At 46.4% G+C, this 13,693-nt stretch overlaps 1 protein-coding gene across 1 annotated transcript in view; it reads right to left on the bottom strand.

The window, feature by feature from the left end:
• Positions 1-13,693, bottom strand: part of LOC126997053 (teneurin-m-like) — a 439,194-nt gene that overhangs the window by 20,929 nt on the left and 404,572 nt on the right. Inside the window, exons 14-18 of the mRNA XM_050858090.1 lie at positions 11,085-11,298; positions 10,086-10,280; positions 8,271-8,480; positions 4,331-4,439; positions 3,025-3,254 (exon numbers count right to left, since the gene is read on the bottom strand). Of these exons, the coding sequence (XP_050714047.1) occupies positions 3,025-3,254; positions 4,331-4,439; positions 8,271-8,480; positions 10,086-10,280; positions 11,085-11,298 (958 nt within the window). The remainder of the gene's footprint in view (positions 1-3,024; positions 3,255-4,330; positions 4,440-8,270; positions 8,481-10,085; positions 10,281-11,084; positions 11,299-13,693) is intronic.

Raw genomic sequence — 13,693 nt, 5'->3', positions numbered from 1 at the left:
CGCGTACCTACTCACTGCTAGGTGAACAGGGGCTACACGTGAAAGAAGATAAACCCGACCTATCTTCACCCGGCCGGGGAATTGAACCCCGGTCCTTCTGGTTGTGAACCAGACGCTTTACCCCTGAGCTATCGGGCCGTGTGTGTGTGTGTGTGTGTGCGTGTGCGTGTGCGTGTGTGTGTGTGTGTGTGTGTGTGTGTGTGTGTGTGTGTGTGAACGCATACGTTGTGTTCACGTAACTGTTGCTTTAACTCTTTGATTAACTCTGAAAAAAAATCTACACAGACAAACATACAGACAGAGGCCGTCAGATGCGCCTCTGGGTAAGAACAGTTTTAACTTGTATGTCTCATCAAAGATCAATACTCAGGTGAATATCGGATGCTCTGTACACCTGCCTTATATGAAATGTCTACCAATTGGGACAGCCTTGTCTGTATGATGAGGGAGGCAGATACATTAGTAATTCATTGATTAACTCTACGTATAATGTACACAAATTTTCATTGGTTCGTTAATTGCTAATTTCACTCTAATTACCAGATAAAAATTCAGTCAATCATTTGCTGCGAAAGGCAATTTTCTCGGTAAAAATAAAACTACAGGGTAGGAAAGCTTAGGCGCAGTGCTGCAGAAATTATCTATGTGTTTCTGTCCTACAAAAACCTGGCAGCCCTTCACCGAAACAAAAAACCAAGGGGATACCCTGGGTTGGTACAGTCTGCCTTCCAACACGGTAGGTCCTATATGAATAAACACGTGGATGGCTGTAAGGCGTATGCTTTCCTTACCCAAACAAAATATATGAGGGAGGCTCAGAACCAACGAACTACCCATGCCAAACCTGTCCATTATTTTCCTTATTGTACCAGGGAGAGAATGAAAAAGCCAGTGAGGAAGAAAAAAGTAACGACACCAACCAATCACCAAACAGCAACCCATAGCCAACACCTCTTTCGTTATCCTTCCTATCTGCGGCGAAAATAAGACTAATGTGGTAAGGAAAACCACCAGAAAACAAAGGGGGGACTCAACCAGCGAAGCCAGCACGCACACCCACCTTTGTCGTTATCCTCACCGCCCTATACCCACCTTATAGTTATCCTTCCATCTTTACACCGAGAAAAGGACCGAAGTAGGAAGTAAAGCCCCCAGCCAACTAAGAAAGGCTTCAACCAGCGACGTCATCACCCAGACCCACCCTTGTAATCCTCACCACCTTCGTTATCTTCGCTATCCTAACAGCGAATAAAAGACCACGGGAAAAAGGAAAGCAACCACAGACACGCCAGTCCTCGTCGACAGACCGATTCGGTCGGTTAGATTTCGATCGCCGATAGAGCCGGTTTGTCGGCATCCTGCTACGGGCCGCCATTAGGCTACTAGGGGATAAATCTTGAAGGAAGGAAGGAAGGAAGGAAAACAACCACCCAACTAAGGAAGGACCCAACCATCAACGGAATTAGTAGTGATGTCAGTAAGTTCGCAGATGATACCAAGATCGGTAGAGTAATCCAATCAGACAGGGACGCTAGCGTTCTCCAGGATGAGCTTGACAGACTATATGATTGGGCGTAAAAGTGATAGATGGAATTCAATGTCGGAAAGTGTAGCATTCTGAGTGTAGGCAGGAATAACCCCTCACACAATTACTTCTTAAATGACACTCCTCTAAGCACGTCTGGGCGTGAGAGATTTAGGAGTCTTAGTGAGCGCTGACCTCCGTCCTAGGGCTCAATGCATTCAGGCTAAAAATCGGGCAGAGTACTGGGTTTCATCTCAAGGAGCGTAAGCAATAGGAGCGCTGAAGTCATTCTAAAAGTTTACTTAGCACTAGTTAGACCTCATCTCGATTATGCGGTTCAGTTCTGGTCCCCCTACAATAGAATGTATATCAAGATGTTAGAATCTGTACAGAGGAGGATGACAAAGATGATTCAGGGGGTGAGAAACTTACCTTATGAAGATAGACTGAAACATTTAAATCTCCACTCTCTAGAAAGGCGAAGGTTGCGAGGAGACCTGATCGAAGACTATAAATGGATGAAGGGCTTTAATAAAGGGGATGTCAATAAGATTTTGATAGTAAAAGAGCCAGGTAGGACACGTAGCAATGGTTTTAAGTTAGACAAGTTCAGATTCAACAAGGACATAAGCAAAAATTGGTTCACCAATAGAGTGGTAGATGAATGGAACAGGCTTGGCAGTCATGTTGTGGGTGCCAATACCATAGATACATTCAAGAAGAGGTTAGATAAAGCCATGGATAGTGAGGTAAGGTGGGGTTGAGAGTACAGGAGCTGCCTTGTATAGGCCAACCGGCCTCTTTTTTTTTTTAACAACAAAGGAGACAGCTCAAGGGCACAAAAAAAGGAAACAATAATAAAAAAAGCCCGCTACTCGCTGCTCCTACAAAAAAAAATCAAAAGAGGTGGCCGAAAGAGAGGTCAATTTCGGGAGGAGAGGTGTCCTGATACCCTCCTCTTGAAAGAGTTCAAGTCGTAGGCAGGAGGAAATACAGATGAAGGAAGAATGTTCCAGAGTTTACCAGCGTGAGGGATGAAAGAGTGAAGATGATGGTTAACTCTTGCATAAGGGGTTTGGACAGTGTAGGGATGAGCATGAGTAGAAAGTCGTGTGCAGCGGGGCCGCGGGAGAGGGGGAGGCATGCAGTTAGCAAGTTTAGAAGAGCAGTCAGCGTGAAAATAGTGATAGAAGATAGAAAGAGAGGCAACATCGCGACGGAGTTTAAGAGGTAGAAAACTATCAGTGGGAGGAGGAGAGCTGATGAGACGAAGAGCCTGAGACTCTACTCTGTCCAGAAGAGCTGTGTGAGTGGAGCCCCCCACACGTGAGATGCATACTCCATACGAGGGCGGACAAGGCCCCTGTATATGGATAGCAACAGCGCGGGGGAGAAGAACTGGCGGAGACGATACAGAACGCCCAACCTCGAGGAAGCTGATTTAGCGAGAGAGGAGATGTAGACTCCTTACGTTCGTATGTTCTTATGTTAACACCCACCCTTGTCGTTATCCTCCCCGTCGTTGCACCGCGTCTCCAGCATCGCCGAGCAGTCCGGGCCATCCCAGCCGTTCTCGCAGCTGCAGGACCAGATGCCGTCCTCGCCGTGCGCGTTGCAAGTCCCTCGGTTGCGGCAGTTCCCGGGGCAGCCTGGCAGAGTGCAGTGTCGTCCATTCCAGCCCGTCATGCACACACACGTCCCGTTCTTGCACTGGCCGTGTTCGCTGCACCTGTGGACGGGAAGGCAGGTGTAACGATTGCTGGCTTGTCTTCCTTCTTCTCTTTCTTTACTATTCTTGTTTTCTTTCCTTCTTTCTATCCTTCTTTTTTTACTATTTTCTATTTCCCTTTTTTTTTACGGATGTGTTTCATTATTGGTTGATGAATAGGTGATGCAAATGTAGTAAGTCAAAATGTAAGGTCTTAACAATTATAGTTAGAAAAGCTAAAGAAAGCAAAACAAGTGTGTGTTATCATTATCTTTATCACCATTATCATTAGTAGCAGTAATAGTATTGCTATCATTATCATCATTATTAACACTTTTTTTTTTGTCAAATAATGTAATATCAATTGTCCTTCATGAAAACCTAATACCGATAATGAGGATGAAACTATTTCCACTTTTTAAATGTTACACTGTCAATCAACATTAGTACACACATTCGCCCATACACATATAACAGGTTTGAAGTGCTGCGTCTACCGATTCACACACACACACACACACACACACACACACACACACACACACACACACACACACACACACACACACACACACACACACACACACTACCATACCCTATACTCTCCTTCTTCTTGTCTCCCTGCACCCCCTCTCTACGCACAGGCAGACACACGTGCAGCACCCAATCACCCATACACACACGCCCTTCCTTCCCCTCCCCTCTCCCCTTCCCACTCTCTTCTCCTTCCCTTTCCCCTTCCCCATCCCCTCTCCTCTCTCCATTCCCTCCCTTCTCCCCTTTTCCCTTCACTCTCCCCTTCCCTTCCCCTCTCTCTTTTCGTTTCCTCTCCCCTTTCCCTTACCTCTCTCCTTCCCCTTCTTTATCCCCTTTTCCTCCACGTTCTCCTTCTCCCCTCTCCCCTTCCCCTTCTCTCCTTTCTTCCCTTCCCCTTGCCTCCCCTGACCCCTTTCTTCTCCCCTCTCCCCTTCCCCTTCTCTCCTTTCTTCCCTTCCCCTTGCCTCCCCTGACCCCCTTCTTCTCCCCTTTCCCCTTCCCCTTCTCTCCTTTCTTCCCTTCCCCTTGCCTCCCCTGACCCCCTTCCCTTTCCCACTTACCTCGCGTCGCACAGTTTCTCGGAGCAGTTGTCGCCCTTCCAGCCCTCCTCGCACCTGCAAGCGTCGTTCTCACACACGCCGTGCAGCCCGCAGTCCAGGGAGCAAGACTCTGAAGGAAGACAGTCCGGTTTGGCCTCACGCACACTCACGAACTTTCAAGGACACGAAGAAACTCAAGAGGCGGGTTATTGGACAGGAATATGCAAAACAGTCTCTCTCTCTCTCTCTCTCTCTCTCTCTCTCTCTCTCTCTCTCTCTCTCTCTCTCTCTTAAAAGCCTGTGAGAGTTTGACGTCACTTTTTCTTATGGTTAGGTGTGTGTGTGTGTGTGTGTGTGTGTGTGTGTGTGTGTGTGTGTGTGTGTGTGTGTGTGTGTGTGTGTGTTTATACTACTACTACTACTACTACCATTATTACTACTACCACTCTTTCCTTCTAGTTATCTATCTATCCATCTATCTATCTATCTGTCTGTACCATCCACTTCCCCCTAGTCACTTTCTCCTCATTCTCCTTTTCTTCTTCTCTCTCCCCCCTTTTTTCGTTTCTTCCCTCAATTCCCCTTTCTTCGTCTCTATCTCTCCTCACTCCCTCTTTCTTCTCCTACCACCCACTCACTTTCTCCTTTCTTCCCCTTTCTCTCCCCTTTCTTCACTCACCCCCACCCCCCCTCTCTCTCCTTCTCATTTCCCCTCTTCCTCTCCCACCACCCACACCAGCTCGCCCCTCCTCGCCTCGCTACGCCCTCCTATAGCCGGAGTAAGAGCCGCTACAACTAGACACCTCTCGCCTCATGAATTACACCCCGCACTGGCTGGGGACAAAGTTAATAACCAGGCGACGGCGCGAGTCCAGGACGCCTCGGCCCAGCGTTATTAAATTCCAGGTCGTCTGAAGTAGCGTCCGATGGTGACACTTCCTGCTCAATACTCGCTTCCCAGGGTCTCGAGCTCAAGGAGGAAGAGGAGTAGGAGCAGGAGGAGAAGAAGAAGAAGACAAGGAGGAATAGGAGGAGGTAAGAAAGAGGAATATAGGAGGGCAAGGATGTGGCAGATGGAAGAAGGAAGAAAGCGAAAAGAGAAGAAGAAGAAGACAAGGAGGAATAGGATCGCAAGGATATGGCGTGTAGAAGAAGAAAGAGAGGAAGAGGAGCAGGAGGAGAAGGAAGGAAGAGAAGGAAGAAAGCGAGGAGGAGGAGGTAGAGAAGGGGAAGGAGAAGGCGATTAAAAGGAGGAATAGGAGAGTAAGGATACGGCAAGTAGAAGAAAAAAAAAACGATAAGGAGGAAGAAAAGAAGGAAGAGGAGAAGGAGGGAAAGAAGGAGGATGAGAGAGACAACTAAAAGGAAGAGAGACGATACAGGAGGAAGGGAAGCGGGAGGAAGAGGAGAATGCTGTAAGGAGGAGGAAGAGGAAGGAGAAGAGAAAAAGCTAAATGCAGAAGAAGGACAAAACAACTACGAATGGAAGGAGCAAAAAAGGGAGAAAAATAAGAACGAGGAAACAAGGAGCAGAAGAAATTGGAAGAGTTGGATGGAGAAGAGATTGAGAAGAAACAGAAGAGGGAGGAGAGTCGGTTGAGAGGAGGAGGAGGAGGAGGAGGAGGAAGAGGAAGAAGAGGAGGAGGAGCAGAAGGAAGAAAACGAAGAAGACGAAAACAGGAACATCAAAAGAAAATGAGGACAGTGTGAGATGTTGCGAAAAAGATATGAAGAAAAGAGAGAAAGAAAGAAAGAAAAAAAAAAAACCAGTGTAAAAGATGAATAACAAGACTATGCACTCTCTCTCTCTCTCTCTCTCTCTCTCTCTCTCTCTCTCTCTCTCTCTCTCTCTCTCTCTCTCTCTCTCTCTCTCACCTGCAACTTGAGCCTACAGGTTACGTTTACAGAAGCTACAAGAGAGAGAGAGAGAGAGAGAGAGAGAGAGAGAGAGAGAGAGAGAGAGAGAGAGAGAGAGAGAGAGAGAGAGAGAGAGAGAGAGAGAGAGAGAGAGAGAGAGAGAGAGAGAGAGAGAGAGAGAGAGAGAGAGAGAGAGTGTACACAGTGAGGTGATAAACGTTAATCGTCGCCTTTAATTAAGTCTCCCGTTACTTGGCGTCAAATTTATCTCCGGAACTAAATCTCCGAAACGCGAGCCAAAAGGAAAATAACCAAAAATGAGCGACAAAGAAGAACGAAAACCACTAAAACCGACTCGAATCATATATTAAAAAGACTAACTTGAGTACATCTAACAACTTTTTTTTTACAACAAAGGGGAAGGAGTAAAAGAAAAAAAACCCGATAAGGAGGAAGAAAAGAAAAAGGAAGAGGAGAAGGAGGGAAAGGAGAAGAAGGAGAGGGAGGAGTAGGCGGGCAAGAATGTGACAAGTAGAAGGAAGAGAGACGATACAGGAGAGAGGAAAGCGGTTCAAGGGAGAGGCTCAAGGGCAACAAAAAGTGTAGAAAAAAACAACCCCGCTAATTCATATATAAAACTCTGCCTTTCTCCGCCACTTCTACGTTCCCTCTCTTTTCCACCTTAATTCCCTTCCACTCTCCTCTCCACCACGTTCACCCATCCCTTGATCCATTAAACGCAATCTCCCTTACCACCACCCTCTTCTCTTCCCTTTCTACTTTCATCTCCACCTCCCCTTTCATCACATCCACCTTTCCATTCTACAGACCCACCGGAAGAGCCCTTAAACGCTATCTATCAACCTGCTCCACCTTCAAACTCCTTCACACCACCTCCTTCTCTTCCCCCTCTACCTCTTTCTCCACCTTCCTCAATTTCACATCCACCTTTCCCTACTTGAAATTCGACTGAGTGGATCTATTAAACTCTAAACTCTATCTACGAACGACCTCCATCTTTGAAACACCTCATCTCCTACTCCTTCCTTTCTACCTCCATCTCCACCTTTCTTCTTCAACACATCAACCTTTCCCTTCCACTTCCTTCTCTTCCCTTCCTACCTCCATCTTCTCCTTACCTTTACTCCATCCACCTTTCCCTTCTTGAAATTCAACCTCAGATGCCATGCACGAACAAGCTCCACTTCTAAGCTTCTCCACACCACCCCCTCCGCTCTCCCTATCTCCACTCCACCTTTCTCTTCATCCCCGTCCACCTTCCCCTTCTTGAAATCCACCGTTAGCTGCCATCCACCACCATCTTCCAGCCTACCCTTCCCTCTCTTTCTCCATTTCCTCCTTCCTCTTCTCCACATCCTCCTTCCCCTTCTTGAAATCCACCGTTAGCTGCCCTCCACCAACAAGCTCCATCTTCCAGGCTCCCCTCGCCCAGCTATCCACTTATCCTGTATAATGTGGGGGCGCCAGCCGCTTGATGGGGTTATAACATCATTCCCCGGGCCAAGGTGAGATCAAAGGCTCCAAGTGACACTCCATTTAAATAAGAAACAAGCCGCCAACTTCCTTCCTCAATATACATGAAAGCAGAGTTAGTGGTGGTGGTGGTGGTGGTGGTTTGTCTTGCGGCGTAAAGTTTTGGTGTTTCAGGTTACTTAAAGAATTGGTTTCATGAATATGCTTGTGTTTCAGTGGAGTGGAAGAGTTAGGGGGTGAAGGGGGAGAGAGAGAGAGAGAGAGAGAGAGAGAGAGAGAGAGAGAGAGAGAGAGAGAGAGAGAGAGAGAGAGAGAGAGAGAGAGAGAGAGAGAGAGAGAGAGAGAGAGAGAGAGAGAGAGAGAGAGAGAGAGAGAGAGAGAGAGAGAGAGAGAGAGAGAGAGAGAGAGAGAGAGAGAGAGAGAGAGAGAGAGAGAGAGAGAGAGAGAGAGATAACTCCTCCTCCTTCTCCTCCTTCTCCTCCTCCTCCTTCTCCTCCTCCTCCTCCTCCTCCTCCTCCTCCTCCTCCTACTACTACTACTACTACTACTACTACTAACCGCACTAACTGTATCACAACTCAACTCAATACACAACATCAACAACACTCACTCTTGGAGCAGTCGGAGCCGGTCCAGGGGTGGTTGCAGACACAGCGTTGGAGCTCGATGTCGAACCTGCCGTGCTCGTTGCAGTCTGGCAGGCACTGGCGGGCGTCGAGGTCAGTCTCGGAGCAGTCGGGGCCGCGCCATCCCTTCTGACACACACAGGTCCCGTTGACACACCAGCCGTTGCCGGAGCAGGTTGGGTGAGGGCAGTCGACTGTTGGGAGGAGGAGATATACATGGGATGAGAAGGAGGGGACGAGGTTGCGTTGGAAGGAAGTTGAGGGCGATGATCAGGAGGGAGGAGAAAGAAGAGAGTAAGGTCAGTCCACTGTTAGAAGGAGATATAGGCGGGATCAGGAGGGGAAGGGGTGGTGTTAGAACGAGATTGAGGACGAAGAAGAGGAGGAAGGAGAATGAGAAGGAAGAGGAAGAGGGAATGATGTTTGGACGGACGGTGAGAATGGGGTTGAGAAAAAGGAGTTTGAGAGGGAATTAAGACTATAATGGTGATGAAGAGGGTAGAATCGGAGAGAGAGAGAGAGAGAGAGAGAGAGAGAGAGAGAGAGAGAGAGAGAGAGAGAGAGAGAGAGAGAGAGAGAGAGAGAGAGAGAGAGAGAGAGAGAGAGAGAGAGAGAGAGAGAGAGAGAGAGAGAGAGAGAGAGAGAGAGAGAGAGAGAGAGAGAGAGAGAGAGAGAGAGAGAGAGAGAGAGAGAGAGAGAGAGAGAGAGAGAGAGAGAGAGAGAGAGAGAGGAATTACACACAAGAAATCCACTTTTTGGGAAGGTGCGTTTATTTAGCACAAAAGGATCGGCGTGAAAGAATGCAGGTTTTGTTGTAGCGCAGCGGCGAAAACTCCGGGCGAAGAAAAGAATGATGAAAATAGCCTTTTATGCAGACACTCGCCGGCCCTGAATGTGAGAACTATAAGGTTTCAAGACAAAACAATAAGAATTACGTATTGGAATCTACCGGCGCGTGCTGAGAGGGGGTTTCAGGTGTCACAATGTCCAACACTCCACACCCCGACATTCTTTTGCGGAGGCGAGGAGAAACACTATACCCGACAACATCCAGCCGCGTAATATTCGTGACATTTTATGAGAATCTTTAAAGAGAAACATATATTCACTTTGCTTGTATATATCCTCGCCCTCTGCTAAGCCTGTCCAAGTGTTCCAAACCTCTTAAAGAAACACTGTATCCGACAACACTCAACCGCTATATATATTCATGACAACATTTTATGAGAATATTTAAAGTGAAACATATATTCACTTTACTTGTATATATCCTCGCCCTCTGCTAAGCCTGTTCAAGTGTTCCAAACCTCTTAGAGAAACAATATCCGACAACTCAGCGGAATATATTCACAACGTTTTATGAGAATTTTTAAAGAAAGAAACATATTTACGTCTTTCATGTACATATCTTCGCCTTCTGCTAAGCTTCTTTATGCGTTTCAAGTCCCCTAAAGAAACAGTATATCCAACAACACTCAGCTGCATACGTTCACAACATTTTATGAGAATTTTTAAAGAAACATATTTACGCTTTACATGTTTATATCCTCGCCCTCAGCTAAGTTTGTCTATGTGTTCCAAGCCTCCTAAAGAAACAGTATATCCGACAACACTCAGCTGTATATATCCACAACGTTTTATGAGAAATTTTAAACGAAGTAACATATTTCCTCTTTACATGTATACATCCTCGCCTTCCGCTAACCTTATTCTAATGTTCCAAGTCCCTTAACCTTAATCTACTAATCTAAATCCCTCATCCCTTCCTTAGTGTTCCCTGCCAGACCTGACAGCCTTACCCTTCTCGCAGAACTCCCCGGTGTGGCCCTTGGCACAGCGGCACCGTCCAGCTACACACTGCCCCTTGCCGTTGCAGTCTGGCACCTCACACTCGTGGTGGCGCAGCTGGCACTCCTTGCCCTTGAAGCCAGCGTGGCACTTGCACTGCCCGGACACGTAGTCACCATGGCCGGCACACAGGATCGGGCACAGCACTGGAAGGGGGAAGTGGAGGATGCATGGCTGACTGGGAGTCCTTAAGATACCAAAGCTCTGAAAATATACTAACAGCCTACAAAATACATGCCAGAAGCCCCCAACAAACATGGCAACCATACAAAGACTGGAAACACAGGATTGGGCACTGCACTGGAAGGAAGGAGTGAAGGAGGCACCGCGGCCTGAGAGTCCTTAAGATACCAAGACACTTAGGCCTATATTCTTAAACATTTCGAGGCTCACACACTCACATTTGATAAGGCTTTCGCAGAAGTTGTGTGTATTTCCCAGGGTAATTTTTATGAATCTAGTGATAGTTTGACAAGGCTTCTGCACCTTGAATGTGAAAAACTCTCAACAGAACCGAACTAACTTCTTTTGTGGCCTAGTGGAAATGTTTATTATGAGAGAAAAGACGTCTAAGAATATGCGCCCAATATATTAACATCTCAAAATAAAATCTGACCCTTTTTTCATTCCTAGCAATTACCTGTTTCTTTTTTTTTATAGTTTTACTGTGGAATAATCTTGTGATCTTTTATACTCTGTGTCAGCCTTGGATTAGCCCTTACCCATTCCTAAACTAATCCCCCCAAAAGAGGAAAAAATGAAGAAATCAACAACCAAGATTCTTCTGTTGAATGACAAATAATATTCCTTTTCTCTGCTTCTGTCTTGTCGTCTTTTATCATCATCTGTCATTCCCCCATTAGTCAATATAAATGAAAAGTAACATATGCATAAAAATCAAGATAATACTGACAACACAACTCAAACCCAACCCAACCCAGGACACATACTTTGCGAGCAGTCGATGCCGCTGTAGCCGGCGTGGCAGTGGCAGCGGCCGAGGATGCAGTGACCCCGGTCGTGGCAGCGCTGTGGGCACTCCCCTCCCCCGTCGCCCCTGTTGATGACCAGAGCCACCTGGTGGGGGTCGCCGTCATCATTGTAGATGGAGATGAACCACTCGCCGGCCTCCAGCACTTGTTCCACTGACACCTCCACCATGTTCTGTGTGGAGAGAGAAAGAGTGAGTGGGAGGACCAAGGAGATAGAGAGAGGAAGGAAAGGGAGCAAGAGAGAGGGTGAGAGAGAATGGACGGACCAAGGAAGGCGATAGAGAGTGAGGGAGAGGGAGTGAGGAGACAGAAGGAGGCAAGAAAAGGAAGCAAGAAGAGAGGAAGAACGTGAGAGTGGGAGAACCAAGGAGATCGAGAGAGAGGGAAGGGAAGGGCGTAAGAAGAGAAGGGAGTATGAGGAGAGGGATGGAAGAGAAGGGAGTAAGAGGAGGGAGAGCGTGAGAGTGGGAGAACCAAGGAGAGTAAAAGAGAAAGAATGCAGACAGGGAGGGAAATAAGAGGAGGACATTGAGAGGGAAGTGAAAGGTTGGGTGAAAAGGCGATAAAGATAAAAAAAAGATAAATATGTGAAGAAGAGAGAACGAGCGAGCGAGCGAAAGAATAAGAAAAGCGAAGGGAAATTTCAGGCACGTAAAAGATGAGTATATAAAGGGTAAGAAGAGTAAGGCGATAAAAAAGGTGAGATATGATGAAGAAAGAGAGGGAGTGAAGGATACGGAGGGAGAGGACGAGACAAGATGAAATGATGTGAGGAAAAGAGAAATGAAAGACAGGCAAAATTATAAAGGAAAGAGAATGATGAAGAAAAAAATAAATAAAGAAGAAAAAAGCCTTAAACGGGAGCTGAGGGCAAGGGAAAAACTGTGATGAGATTAAAAAGAATATGGAAGAGAAAGATAAATGGAGACTGTGAGAGAGGTAAAGGATGAGGAATAAGAGAAAACAAAAAATAAGTAAGTGGAATGGTGGAGCTGTACTGAGAGGGATTACGTGTGTGTTTGTGTATGTGTGTGTGTGGGGGGGGGGGGTAGGGCTGATTTATTCTGCGTTAATGCCACAAAAGGAATGGACCGATTGCGTGGGACACCTGGTTTTCTCTTTAATTAGGCGCGAAAAATAAATGCAGGTGAGGGAACATGAAAGCTGCCGTGTGCTCGAGGAAGGGCCAAGCGTGGTGTATGCGTAGACGCGAGGCTGGTGTTTTATGTACGCGTAAATCTGTATAATTATTAGTTCGCGTGTGTGCGTGTGTGTATATATGTGGGAACTCCTGTGTGTGTGTGCTACGGCTGTGTGTGGGTGGGGAGGAAGAAAGGTGCTGTGTGTGTGTGTGTGTGTGTGTGTGTGTGTGTGTGTGTGTGTGTGTGTGTGTGTGTTTACGTGGCTGTGAGCATGGGAGAAATCAAATATCTTTACATTATTGGGATCAAACACTATGCTGGCCTCATGTATAGGATTGGATGCCCTTTCAGCCTTCCTTATTCTACGTGATTACATTTTCTTCCTTCTTGATCCTCCTCTTTCAACCCTTCTAATTCTACCTGGTGATTCCCTCTTCCATTTCGATCCTATTCTTTCAACCCTTTTCATCCTGGTTGATAATATTTTCTTTCTTCTCGATCCTCTTCAACCATTCTCATGTTACCTTATATTTTCTTCCCTTTTGATTCTACTCTTTCACATCTGTATCTTTGGTTCCTAAGTATTCGATATCAGAGCTTCTTGTTATCCTACTTCCTTTTCACTCTATTTGTCTCGTATTCAACTCATTAAAAATATTTCTAGTCCTCCGTACCTCATTCCCAATCTCTATTTACTTTTTTTCTTTCTCTCGAGGGATCATATTTCGCGATGCTATTAGTGCTATTTATGCTCAACAAGACCTCTTCCATTCCTCTGCCATTTCTTTTCTTCATGTGCCTCTTTTCATTTTCTCATTTTTCTTCCCACCATATTCCTGACAACCTTTCTTAAACCCTTTCCGGCCTTTCCCAACTCCCTGCCGTTCCCCTAGCCTCTATAGTTTCTTCCGCCATTTCTTTTCCTCACGTATCTCTTCTGTTTCTCATTTTCCTTCCATTCATATATTCCTGACAACCTTTCTTAGCCCCTTTCCGCCCTTTCCCAACTCCCTGCCGTTCCCCCAGCCTCTATAGTTTCTTCCGCCATTTCTTTTCCTCACGTATCTCTTCTGTTTCTCATTTTCCTTCCATTCATATATTCCTGACAACCTTTCTTAAACCCTTTCCGGCCTTTCCCAACTCCCTGCCGTTCCCCCAGCCTCTATAGTTTCTTCCGCCATTTCTTTTCCTCACGTATCTCTTCTGTTTCTCATTTTCCTTCCATTCATATATTCCTGACAACCTTTCTTAGCCCCTTTCCGCCCTTTCCCAACTCCCGACCGTTCCCTCGGCCTCTACAGTTTGTCTCCCTATTAGTAATTACAATAACTCTCAATTCCCTCACACAACCCTTCGCCTCCTCCCTTCAAACTCCTCCTTCTTTACGATCAACAGCCTCCCCTCTTTCTCCTTTTCCCTCTTGCT

The sequence above is a fragment of the Eriocheir sinensis genome, chromosome 11 (genome assembly GCF_024679095.1).
Source record: "Eriocheir sinensis breed Jianghai 21 chromosome 11, ASM2467909v1, whole genome shotgun sequence".
NCBI classification, from domain to species: Eukaryota; Metazoa; Arthropoda; class Malacostraca; order Decapoda; family Varunidae; genus Eriocheir; species Eriocheir sinensis.
The sequence above is the reverse complement of the archived record's forward strand: the minus strand, read 5'-3'. Positions and strand labels throughout refer to the sequence as shown.